This window comes from Vombatus ursinus, unplaced genomic scaffold, assembly GCF_900497805.2.
Source record: "Vombatus ursinus unplaced genomic scaffold, bare-nosed wombat genome assembly UNPS02001287.1, whole genome shotgun sequence".
Classification (NCBI taxonomy): Eukaryota; Metazoa; Chordata; class Mammalia; order Diprotodontia; family Vombatidae; genus Vombatus; species Vombatus ursinus.
The window spans coordinates 18,888,479-18,901,300 of record NW_020941065.1 but is presented as its reverse complement, the minus strand read 5'-3'; the positions used below and the strand labels follow the sequence as shown (position 1 = coordinate 18,901,300).

At 44.2% G+C, this 12,822-nt stretch overlaps 1 protein-coding gene across 1 annotated transcript in view; it reads left to right on the top strand.

Moving 5' to 3' along the window:
• GAL3ST1 (galactose-3-O-sulfotransferase 1) overlaps nucleotides 1–1,772 on the top strand; it is a 30,022-nt gene extending 28,250 nt beyond the window's left edge. Inside the window, exon 3 of the mRNA XM_027865371.1 lies at nucleotides 579–1,772. Within this exon, the coding sequence (XP_027721172.1) occupies nucleotides 579–1,704 (1,126 nt within the window). The 3' untranslated portion in view covers nucleotides 1,705–1,772. The remainder of the gene's footprint in view (nucleotides 1–578) is intronic.
• Nucleotides 1,773–12,822: the final 11,050 nt, after the last annotated feature.

The following is a 12,822-nucleotide window of genomic DNA, read 5'->3' as shown; positions in this document are numbered from 1 at the left end:
ATGGAGAAGGATGGATGGATAGATGGATGGACGAATAGACAGATAGGTAGTTGTCTAGATAGCTAGATGGATGGAGAGATGGTTGGATGGAGAGATAAATAGATGAATGGATGGATGAACGAATAAATTGAGGAAGGCTGATGGGTGAATGTCTAGACAGCTAGATAAATGGATGGATGGATGAATAGATGGACGGGTGGATGGACAGACAATTATCTAGATAGCTAGATAGCTAGCTGGATGAATGGATGGACTGATGAGGGAGCAGACAGCATTTTAAGAGGTTGCTAAGCTCTAGGCACAAACACCCGCAAACTATAGAGCCTCCGCCCTCGAAGACTTTCCATTTTAATGGCGGAAGAGAATACACAACGGGGAGCTGGAAAGGAGGGGATGGTAGACACACTGTGGCGTGGCTGGACTGGAACCCATGTCTCTCCTGTCCCTAACACCGCCCGGCCTCTCTCTGAGGAGGAGACGGTTCCAGAGAAATGGAGCAATCTGCCAGCAGACCCCGAGTCTCGGGGCGCGGCTCTGTCCCTCACGGGTTTGTTTCCCCGTTCTTCCTCCCCTCGCAGGCCCCCCGCCGGAACCTCCTGCTCTCCGCCGACGCCGCCGGTCAACAGCAGCAGCGGCGAGGGCTCCTGCCGGCCCAAGACGGACATCGTGTTCATGAAGACCCACAAGACGGCCAGCAGCACCCTGCTCAACATCCTCTTCCGCTTCGGCCAGAAGCACCGGCTCAAGTTCGCCTTCCCCAGCGGCTACAACGACTTCAACTACCCGGCCTTCTTCAAGCGCAGCCTGGTGCACAACTACCAGCCGGGCGACTGCTTCAACATCATCTGCAACCACATGCGCTTCCGCTACCCCGAGGTCCGCGGCCTGGTGGCCCCCGACGCCACCTTCATCACGGTGCTGCGCGACCCGGCCCGCCTCTTCGAGTCGTCCTTCCACTACTTCGGCACGGTGGTGCCCTTCACGTGGAGGCTCACGGGCCGCGACAAGCTGGCCAAGTTCCTGCAGGACCCGCACCGCTACTACGACCCCAAGGGCTTCAACGCCCACTACCTCCGCAACCTGCTCTTCTTCGACCTGGGCTACGACAGCGGGCTGGACCCCCGCAGCCCCCAGGTGGAGGCGCACATCCTGGAGGTGGAGCAGAGGTTCCACCTGGTCATGCTGCAGGAGTACTTCGACGAGTCGCTGGTGCTGCTCAAGGAGCTGCTGTGCTGGGAGCTCGAGGACATCGTCTACTTCAAGCTCAACGCCCGTCGGGCCTCCGCCGTCCCGCGGCTGACGGGCGAGCTCTACCGGCGGGCCACCGCCTGGAACCAGCTGGACGCGCTGCTCTACCGCCACTTCAACGCCAGCTTCTGGCGCAAGGTGGAGGCCTTCGGGCGGGAGCGCATGGCCCGCGAGGTGGCCTCGCTGCGGCGGGAGAACGAGCGCATGCGGCGCATCTGCATCGACGGGGGCCGGGCCGTGGACGCCGAGGCCATCCAGGAGTCGTCCATGCAGCCCTGGCAGCCGCTGGGCACCAAGACCATCCTGGGCTACAACCTGAAGAAGCGGATCAGCCAGCGGCACCAGCAGCTGTGCCGGAAGATGCTGACCCCCGAGATCCAGTACCTCATTGACCTGGGGGTCAACCTGTGGGTCATCCGGCTGCTGAAGTATATCAGGGAGTTCCTCCGCTGGTGACGGGCGGCCGCCGGCCCGTGCCTGCCCTCTCTCTCTCTCTCTCTCTCTCTCTCTCTCTCTCTCTCTCCCTCTCTCTCTCTCTCTCTCCTGACTCTCTCAGCCTCCTTCAGTGCACGCACCTGGGTCTTTCCTCTCAGGGATGGAGATGGGAGGGTCCTCAGGGAGCCCACCTCGGCAAGACAGAGCAAGATCTGACCTTCGACCGCGGACCCTGCGGCTGGGTGAGGCCTGCACCAGACGGGGCCTCGGCTGGGCCCTCAGACCACCGAGGCAGAAGAGACTGGGCGGGACACCTTTAACCAAGAGTAGTATTTGACTAATTGTACGTTTTTTTATTTAAGAAGATAAAAGAAAAAAAGGAAAAAAAAAAAGAATGTTACATATTTCTCCCCTGCCCCTTGTGTAGGGGCAGCCTTTGAAGCAAAGGAATTTGTTATTTGTGTTTGTTCCGCGCTCTCGCTAGTCCCCGATAGGGGCTGGGGCCCCGTAGGAAACGCCGATGTAGCCTCTGGAGACGTCCAAGAGCGTGTGTCTTTCTCTGGGGTCCTCCAAAAGCTACTCCAGGTTCAAAGCACACATGGAGTCAGCATCCATTCAGATCCATAACTTGTGAGCCCCCGGTGATATGCCTCTTACCGGATCACTCAGAGGACACATGAAGCCAAAACAAAATATGTTTAATTAAAAATAAGAACAAGATAAATGACAAGGAAAACCGCCCTGTGGGTAGGGGTACACTCCCTTAGACTTCCACAACACTGAGGAGAGAGGGGGCACATATGGCCAGAGAAACACATGTAGGAGAAGCCACATACATGGCTGGGGAATACATGTGCCCGATAGAATAATAACAGTAATCATAAGGACAGTAATAACAATAGCTAACACTTGCAGGATGATTTAATATTTGAAAAGCACTTTACATAGATGATCTCACTGGATCCTTACAGTAACACCCGTTCTGTGTCTGCTGCTGCTGCTACCTTCCTTACAGAGCTGCTGGGGTCATCTGCTCCCCCGGGGCTGCCACCATCACACACCACTGGGCGTCCTCTGCCCATCTATTTCCTCTGCTACGTTGCTGTCTGCTGGTGCTTCGGGGGGGGTTGCCATCAAACTGCAGCTGCTAGGGGGCGTTTTCTTCCTTGGGAGCGACTTAGCTCCATGAGTTAGAAGCATAGCTGTCACCAGTCAACCAGAGAAGCCACTAGACAACCAGCATCTATTAAGCACCTACTATGTGCCAGACACTGGGCTAAGGGCTGGGGATACAAATGGAAACCAAAGGAAAGACAGTCCCTGCCCCCAAGGAGCTTACATTCCAATTTAGGAAAACATAAGAAGGAGCTAAAAAGGGGGGAGAGAAGGATGGTGCAGTGACCCGAAGTTAGGGCAGAGAAGACAGTGGAAGATGGCTTACCTGGGGGCTTCCTCAGAAAAGAAGTTCAGGGAGGAGCTCACCGACGGGAGGAGGGGGCACCTCGGGGTGGAGGGGTCCTCCAGGGTGAGCAGGCTGCGGAAGAAGAGGGAACACCAGGCGTCGCATATCTTCTTACTTGCTTAATTTCTGACTATTCTTTGAGCTAGAATGAAAAAAAAAATCCTTTTAGCTCCCATTACGTCCCTGGCCACTCCATGCAAATTACCCTCCCAGAATGCAGTCTTGCAAGACTGAAAGGACAGACTAAGAAAAGTCAGGGGGTCTCGGCTCTCAAGGAGCTCCCATTCTAACAGGGGAGAGACACTCACAGGAGCTTTAAGCCTCAAGTCAGGTGGATTCCGCAGTACAGCATGGAACCGTGTCTCCTTTATTGTGATTTCCATCGATAAGACCGTATGGTAAACCGTGAATTCTAATACTGAACCACTGGACGCGACCAGAGACTTGAGCGGTTGGGAGTTTCATTCCAGGGTCCTCAGTAGCCATGGCTGCAGAAGCAGTATCCAGGTCACATCTCCACAAGGTTCCTTCTCTGGATGATCCTTGTAAGATTCAGACCGGAATCGGTGGTCTGAGAGTCGCTGTTACTGCCGAGGCTCTCGGCTTGCTTGGTCATCCGTTAGAATCCGGCAGCAGGTGGTAGAGGCGACGGCGAGTGGAACGGATCGCGGACTTCGCTTTCCACAAGGGCTGTCCGCCTGTCCTGCCTTGCTGGAGATCCAGCGGCTTGTGGGTCTGTGGGAGGGAGGATATAATTATTCCTGAGTTCTTCGATGTAGGATCCAAGAGTCGGAAAGGACGATAGAGGTTATCTGGTCAAACCGCGTCATCTTTATGGATGAAAAAACCGAGAGAGAGGAAGGTTTAGCGACTTGCCCTATGGCACAGACTTAGTATTTTGGACCTTTTTCCATTGTACCATACTGCCTGCCTTAAGATCTGGGTCTAACTCAAGCTCTGTTTCTTGTTACTTGTATGACCATAGGCAAGTCCCTTCCCCCTCTCGCTTTCTGCCTCTGTATAAAGAAGTGGGGGGGACCAGAGGAGTTTGAAGGTCCCTTTCCAGCTCTGATAAGTCTGCATTCCCTGTCCTTCCAGCTCAACAGCACCCTCTAGTGTCCAATCCCTGAAGCACAAGGAGAGCCAGGCACTGTCCATAGAGTAGAGGGAGTTATCTTCCTGCTATTTTTCCTCCATGGACAGATTATTATTATTTTTTTAAATCTTTGGGTATTGGTGGACTGCAAGCTCAATACGAGCCAATATGGCAGCCATAAAACCTAATGGAATCTTAAACTGCATTAAGAGAAGCATAGTTTCCAGGAATAAAGAGGTAGTAACCCTGTCATTGGTCAGGCTACATCAGGAGGACTGGATTCACTTCTGGGTACCATATTTTGGGAAGGAAACATAAACTGGGCAATGGCCAGAGGGTGGCAGCGAGGATGGTGAAGGGATTTGAGTCCATGCCGCCTGAGGACTGATTGAAAGAACTGGGCACGCTTGACCTTGGAGATAATAAGGAGCTACTGAGTTTTATTAAGAAAGGAGGTGACAAAGTTAAATCTACACTTTAGGAAAATCACTTTGGCAACTAAGTGAAGGGCAGATTAGAGTGGGGAGAGACTTGAGAGAATGAGAACAATGAGATGGATATTGCAATGATCCAGGTGAAAAGCGATGAGCTGAGCGTCTAAACCAGAGGAGACCCTGTGAATGGAAAGGAGATAGAGACAAGAGGTGGTTTAGAGGTAGAAATGATCAAATTTAACAACAGATTGGATATGTGGAATGAATTTGAGTGAAGAGTTAAGGAGGATATCAAGATTTTAGCCTGAATAGGATAGTGTGAAATGAGCAGAACCGGGAGAACATTACACACACGGTAACAGTAATACTATATGATGATCAACTGTGAATGACTTAGCTCTTCTCAACAATACAAACATCCAAGACAAGTCCAAAGGGCTCATGATGAAAACTGCTCTCCACCTCTAGAGAAAGAACTGATGGAGTCTGAATGCAGATCGAAGCAGACTTTGTTTTTACTTTCTTTATTTTTCTTGAATTTTTCTTTTTTTTTTTTTGGTTTGTGTTTGCTATCACAACATGACTAATATGGAAATATGTTTTGCATGACTGCCCATGTATAATCTGTATCAAATTGCTTGCCTTCTCAAGGAGAGGAGGAAGGAGGGAGGGAGGGAGAGAATTTGAAACTCAAAAATTTTAAAAATGAATATTAATATTGTTTTACATGTAATTGTAAAAAAATAAAATATATAAATTAAAAAAAAAAAACCCAAGCCAGTACTAGTTCAGAAGAGAGAAAGATAATAAGTTCTGTTCTGGACATGTGGTGTCTAAAATTCCTGCAGTATAACCAATTTGAAGTGTCCAATATGCAGCTGGAGATGTGAGACAAAAGCTCAGGAGACTGACTAGGGTTGGCTATATAGATGGGGGAGGCTGAGGAAATAAGCATTTACAGAGCACCTACTATGTGCCAGACACTGTCCTAAGCATTTAAAAAAAATCTATTATCTCATTTGATTCTCACAATAATCCTGTGAGGTAGGTGCTTTTATTATTCTCATTTTGCAGTTGAGGAAACTGAGGCAAACCGAGGTTGTGTAACTTGCCCTGAGTCATGCAACTAGATCTGAGCTCAAGTCTTCCTGACTCCAAATCCAGGCCTCCATCCACTGTGCCATCAGCTGCCTCTAGATCTGGGAATCATCCATATAAACATGATAAACATCTATATAAACACATACTCATGGGAGTTGATGAGATCAGCAAAAGGGAGAGCACAGAGGAGAAACAGAGCCTTGGGGGACATCTACAATTAATGGCTGTGAAGATCCAACAAAGGAGACTGAGAAAAAGTGGTCAGACAGGCAGGAAGAGAACCAGGGAAGAGTGGTGGTACAAAAACCCAGAAAGGAAAGGAGGGACACCAACAGTTCAGAGGATTCCTTCGTGTATGGGATAGACTAGATGGCCGCCAGGTTCCCCTCCAGATCATAAATTTCTGTGGTTCTATGAGGTTGAGCCAAGGGATGAGGAAATGTTTCCTGTATGAAATGGCACCTGAGTTGAGCTTTGAAAGATTCTAAGAGGTGGAGCTAAAAGGTATCTTATGGAAACCTATGCATCATGCCAGGAAATGGAATCAAATTCAATGTTGTGCTTCTCTCAACTCTGGTCCTCTGACCTGAGGACCTCTCTAGATGCAAAGTACTCTGCAGTTTCACTCTTAAAACTGTAGTTCATGCGTGTTCACTGGTGTGTTTATTTTATCTCTAGCCAGACATGAGACATAATAAGCTCAAGGCAAAAGTATTTACTGACATGGTATAGTAAAAGCGGTACTAACAAAACATTTCCACAGTCAACTTGGAGTGCGTGCTTCCACAAATGCACAAAGCAGCAGTGGGAAGGATGGATGCATAGGGTTCCCAAGCGGAGAGGCATATACCTAGAGACATTATGTGACCAAGACATGCACAAAGAAGGGGAAAATTCTCATGCTTCAGGCTCCTGGGGCACTAATGCACTAGCGCTGCCCCCACTGACCTTGGTTTCAATCGTCTCCATTGATAGTTTCCATTTTATCTCTTTTTATGCTGTGAATGATTTTGCTTTGTCATGATTGTAACTCATACTTTTTGGGGGTTTACTTGATGCATAGTAAAAAGAATTTTCCAGCCCTTCATTTTTATTCTACGTCTTTGTTGTTTTTTTTTAAGGTGTGTTTCTTATAGGCAACAGATTGTAAGTTTTTTTTTTCTTATCCAAGCTTTCTCTATCTTTCATTTTTATTGGATTGTCAAATCCATTTACATTTAAAGCTATGAAAATTAGTTTTATATTTTCTTCCATTTATCTTTAATATTGTTTTTAAAATCTGAATTAGGCTTCTTCACTTCCTTTTTCTCTTTAAAGAAAGTACTTTGTCTCTTCATTTATTTTAGCTTAATTTACATTAAGGCAACCCTATTCCCACTGGATCTCTTCTACTCATCCAGAAACCCCACCTCTCTTGTTTGTTACCCTTTCCCTACTTTTGGAGATTTGCTTACCTTATTAGTCCCTTTTAATTTTTCCATTTATTTAGATATCTATTTCTTTCCCTCTTTTTTCTCTCAGTTAAGTACTTGAATAAAATTCCCTTTATTTTCTTCCCCTTGCCCCGGTTTTTTTTTCACATTATTATTCTTTATTTTAAAAATAAAGGCAGCTAGCTGGAGCAATGGATAGAACTCTGGGCCTGGAGTGAGGAAGACCTAAATTCAAATCTGGCCTTAGATGCTTGCTAGTTCTGTGACACTGGACAAATCACTTAAACCTATGTCTGCCTCGTTTTCCTCTATGAGAAAATAGGAATAATAACCACTCCTACCTCCAAGGGTTGTTGTGAGGATGAAATGAGATAATATTTGTAAGTGTTTGGTGCAATGTCTCGCACATAGTAGGTACTTCATAAATGTTTGTTCCCTTTCTTTGTCCTAATCTTGATCTTTGTTCTGTTCAAGGGTTCTTAACCTGGAATTCAGAAACTTGGTTCAAAAATTTTTTTATACTTATATTTTAATAAAATTAGTTTCCTTTGCAATCTTATATATTTTATTTTATGTACTAAAAACATGATTCTTAAAAGGTATCCATAGGCTTTACTTGACTGCCAAGGGGGTCCATGACTCAAAAAAGATGAAGGACGTTTGCTCTAACCAGTTGACGGTCTGATTGCACTCAGCTGATTTAGGAATGACTATTATATTGTGTTGGTGATGTCTTGTAGGTTAAACTATAATCAATTTCTTGTTTGTTTGTCTTTTTTTTTTGTTATATTACTTGGGGAATTCCTGTGTTCAGCATCTCTTATTCTTTCCTCAAAGGAGGTATGAATAATTTATAGGTGTGAGACTTCTCAGTAGTTTTACAAGTTTTGGGTCCCTCTCATTCCTTATTCCAGGTCCATATGTTCCAACATATTTTTCACTGAGTTCTTTCTATTTCCATCTTTGCAGTGAAGTCACCAAGTATAAATGTATATGATGATTTCATTTGGAGTTTTTCATAGAACTTCCCAACCCTTTCATCCTGCATAAGCTACGTTGATGCGCTAGAACAATTATTATGGGGGGATCTTTAGTATGATTAGGGACAGGCACCAGACCTGTGACTTCACTGGCATAGATAACTCCTTCCACCAACTCAAATTGACTTTACTTAGTCTTAGAAAATTGCCTAGAGATCAGAGGTTAAATGATTTATCTGGGATGACACAGCCAACATGTGTGAGACTTGGAATTTGAACCCAAGCTTTCCTGGCTCTGAAACCATCTCTCTGAAGATCAAATGATTCTCTCTCTCCCCCCTTCTTTTCCCCCCATCTCCCTCTCTCTTCCTCTCTCTCTCTTCCTCTCTCTTTCATAAGTGCTTTACCCATGTTAGCTATTAAAATGGTTATTAGCGTAAGTACTGTAATACAAGATGACCACTTGGCCTGTGAAATGATGTTTCTTGTTTTCTTTGGACAGACTCATTCTACCAATTCCTTTATTTGTCTTTCGGAGGAGACCTATTTAGCTCCACTTTCCTTCTCTTTTCTGTTTGGCTTATGGCAAGAATGTCAAGCATGTTTGCTTATTGGCCATTGGGCCTTGGGGCTCATGTTTGGGGACCATCCACCAAGTCAGTGTTTATAGACAATCTCAAAACTGTGATCCTTCACCCCCTATGCCCCCTTTTCTTTCACTCTATCACTACCACTGCAGAAGCAGGAGGCTAGCAGGTATATGAACACCTGTCTGCAGACAGACAAGTAAGACCAAAGTTGAACAGGAAGGGGAGGGGTGGATGACCTTTAAGAAGCTGCAATATTCATTTAATGACCCCTCTCCAACTTTTCCTTGAAATAAAAGCTCAACTTTTAAGTATTTTTAAAATAAATTTTATTATTTTTATTAAAAAATTTGCCTTTTCTCCCTCCTCCCCCCACACTATTGAGAAGGAAAGATAAAACCCCTGTTATGAACATGTTTAGTCAAGCAAATCAAGTTTCTGCATTGGCCATATCCGAAACACAAAGTCTCCTCCAGTCTTTCACCTATCTATCAGGAGGTGAGTAACAGGTTTCATCACAGCCCTCTGGTCATCGTGCTGATCAATTTCTAAGTCTTTCAAAATTGTCGATCTTCATAATATTGTTCTTGTATAAACTGTTCTACCTGTCCTAATCACTTTGCTCTTTTTCAGTTCATACAAGTTTTCCTAGGGTTCTCTGAAACCATCCTCTTTATAAGACAGGTGATGCAGTGTATACAGTACTGCACATGGAATCAGGAAGACTTGAGTTCAAATCTGACCTAAGTCACTTACTCACTGTGTGATCCTGGGCAAGTCTACCTCAGTTTCCTCATCTGTAGAATGGTGGTGATGAATAAAAACACCTGCCTCCCAGGGTTGTTATGAGGATCAAATAAGATAATATCTGTGGGATGCTTTGCAACCCTTAAAGTGCTACAGAAATGCTAACTATAATTATGATTTATTGTAGCAAACAATATTCCATCACATTCATATACCACAACTTGTTCAACCATTCCCCAATTGGATGGATGTCCCCTCAATTTCCAATTCTTTGCCACCACAAAAAGAAACTGTTATAAATATTTTTATAAATCCTTAGAATTTATTTTGCTTAAGATGAATTACTCCCTTAATCTACCCTCTCTTTTATTCTCTCTTTTTCCATTCTCCCCTTTCCCTCCCATTTCCATATTGAGTGAAATGTATTTTTATACCCAACTCTGTGTTTATATTCTTCCCTTCTTTGACCAATTCAGGTGAGAATAAGATTCAAATGTCAGCCACTCCCCACCTCCATGCCTTCCTTCTTCTTTGTAGAGATGTTTACTTGTGCACCTTTATTATGTAAGGTCATTTTCTCTAGCCTTCTCTTTCCTCCTCCCTCTACACCTGGACAGTGTTTTTCCATTCTTATCTTAAGATAATCATGACTTAACAGAACCACCAGGAAGCCTTCTTCCTAATTAGACTCCCTCTGTAACTCCTGAAGATGACAGAGTTCTGAGGGGACCCATGTATCACCTCCCCATATTAAAATGCAAACAATTTATCCCTGTTTAGCCCCTTAGAATTGTTTGTTTCCTCTAGATGATTCCCTTAACTCCTGCGTTTGAACTTCAAAATTTCTACCCAGCTTTTCATCAGGAGAGCTTGCAAGAACTCTATTTCTTTTTTTTAATTAATCAATTTATTTTTAGTTTTCAACATTCACTTCCATGAGGTTTTGAGTTTTAAATTTTCTTACCTTCCCGCCCCACCCTCCTCCCCAAGATGGTGCACAATCTGATATAGGCTCTATATACCCATTCCTATTAAACATATTTGCACATTAGTCATGTTGTAAAGAAGAATTAGAACCAATAGGAGGAACCACAAGAAAGAAGAAACAAAACAAAACAGAAGAGAAAAAAAGAGCAAATAGTCTGCTTTGATCTGCGTTCAGACTCCACAATTCTTTCTCAGGATGTGGAGAGCATTTTCCATCATGAGTCTTTTGGAGATGCTAGACCTCTATTTCATGAAAAATTTATTTTCCCTCTATAGGATTATACTCAGTTTTGATGAGTAAGTTACTCTTGGTTGTAAGCCTGTATCCCTTGCCTTCAGTAATGTCACATTCCAAGCTTTCTGTTTCTTCACAGTAGTTGCTGCTAAATCATGTCTTCTTGACTGGGGCTTTGTGGTACTTGAATTTTTTGTTTCTGGCTACTTGCAATACTTTTCCTTTGACCTGGAAGCTCTGGATTTTGGTTCTTTTTATTTTGGAATTTCTCTAGGAAGTGACTGAGAAATTATTTCTATTTCTACTTTGCCTTCTGGTTCTAAGAAATTTGAGCAGTTTTAAGATTTCTTGAGATATGATATGTAGGCTCTTTTTTGGGGGGGGGGTAATAGCATTCAAGGAGTCCAATAATTCTTGAATAATCTCTCTGCCATCTGTTTCTCAGGTCAGTTTTTCATATGAAATGTCTTAAATTTTCTTTTTTTCTACTTTTCTGACTTCAATATCTTTTACTGTAATATGGAGTGATTAGCTTCCATTTGATGCATTCTGATTTTTGGGGTGTTTGTTGCTTGGGTCAAGTTTTATGCCTCTCATGCTAAGCTGTTAATTACATTTCCAATTCTTTCTTTCATAGTTCTCTTCCCCTCCCTCCAATTTCTGTCATTTCATTTATATTGTTTTTTAAAAAATCACATTTTCAACTCTTAAAAAAACACACTCTTGCCTTATCTCTTCAACAAAGAATTCTAGTTGAATTTGTGTCCAAATTGTGTTTTCCTTTGAAGCTTTGCTGGTAAATGGTTTGTAGTCTTTCCATTTGCATTATTGAAATAATTGTGTACATTGTTTTCCTGACTTCATTTTGCATCAGTTCATCTGAGTTTTCCTCTGCTTCTCTGTATTCATTGTAGGCAACATTTTTGACATCAGAAATATCCTATTGCAGTAATGTCAAACTCAAATAGAAATGAATTCCTGCAGGATGCATATTAACTTAGAAAACCACAAATTAACATTATGTACGTTATATTGTATTTATTTTGTTAAATTTTCCCAATTACATTTTTTTTTTTGGCGAGGCAATTGGGGTTAAGTGACTTGCTCAGGGTCATACAGCTAATAATTGTCACGTGTCTGGTCTGAGACCCTATTTGAACTCAGGTCCTCCTGATTTCAGGGCTGGTGCTCTATCCACTGCACCACCTAGCTGCTGCATCCCAAATACATTTTAATCTGGTTCTGGTCACACTCTGACTGCAGAGGGGCTCTATTGCATCGATGCACCACCATTTATTTAGCCATTCCCAAATCAAAGGGCATTTGCTTTGCTACCATTAAAAAGGCTGGAGTGTATATGGGGCCTTTCTTCTCGTCATTGACATTCCTGAGCCACCAGTGGTTAGAAAACTTTCCCAGGGTCACCAGCCAGGACTTGAACCTTGGTCATTGTCACCTGGCCTCTCTCGACCTCTGCCTTGACAGCTGTGAAGAAAGTGGATTATAAAAGGAAAAGGTTAGGAGCAGGGAGATTATTTGGAGGCTATTGTAGCCATCCATGCACCAGAGGATGACATGAACCTGAACCATGGCTGTGAGAAGAGAGAGGGAATAAAGGCAAGAAATGTGGCAGAGGGAGAATCTACGAGACTTGGATGTGATGAGAGAGCGTAAGGACGCTAGGATAGTTCTGATCTTACAAATGAGGGCTCCCTTCCATTCTGATGTTCTAGGTGCTATGTTCCCAGAATCCTCCCAGCTCTAACATTCCATGTCATCTGTCTACAATCAGACTATCGACTGGTTAGAGCAAAAGTTCTTTATCTTTTGTGGGTTATGGATGTGGAGCTAGAGGATGGGGAGTATATAGGTAAGGGGATTGACAAGCTAGCGATTTCCCAAAAGGGGCAACTAGCATTCGGCATTCCCAGTTCTAAAGCCTCTCCCAGCCCTGACATTCCATGTTCCAAGGCCCCTTTTAGCCCTGACCTTCCCTGTTCTAAGGTCCCTCTCAGCCCTCACATTCCCTGTTCCAAGACCCCACCCAGCCCTGACATTCTATGTTCTAAAGTCCCTC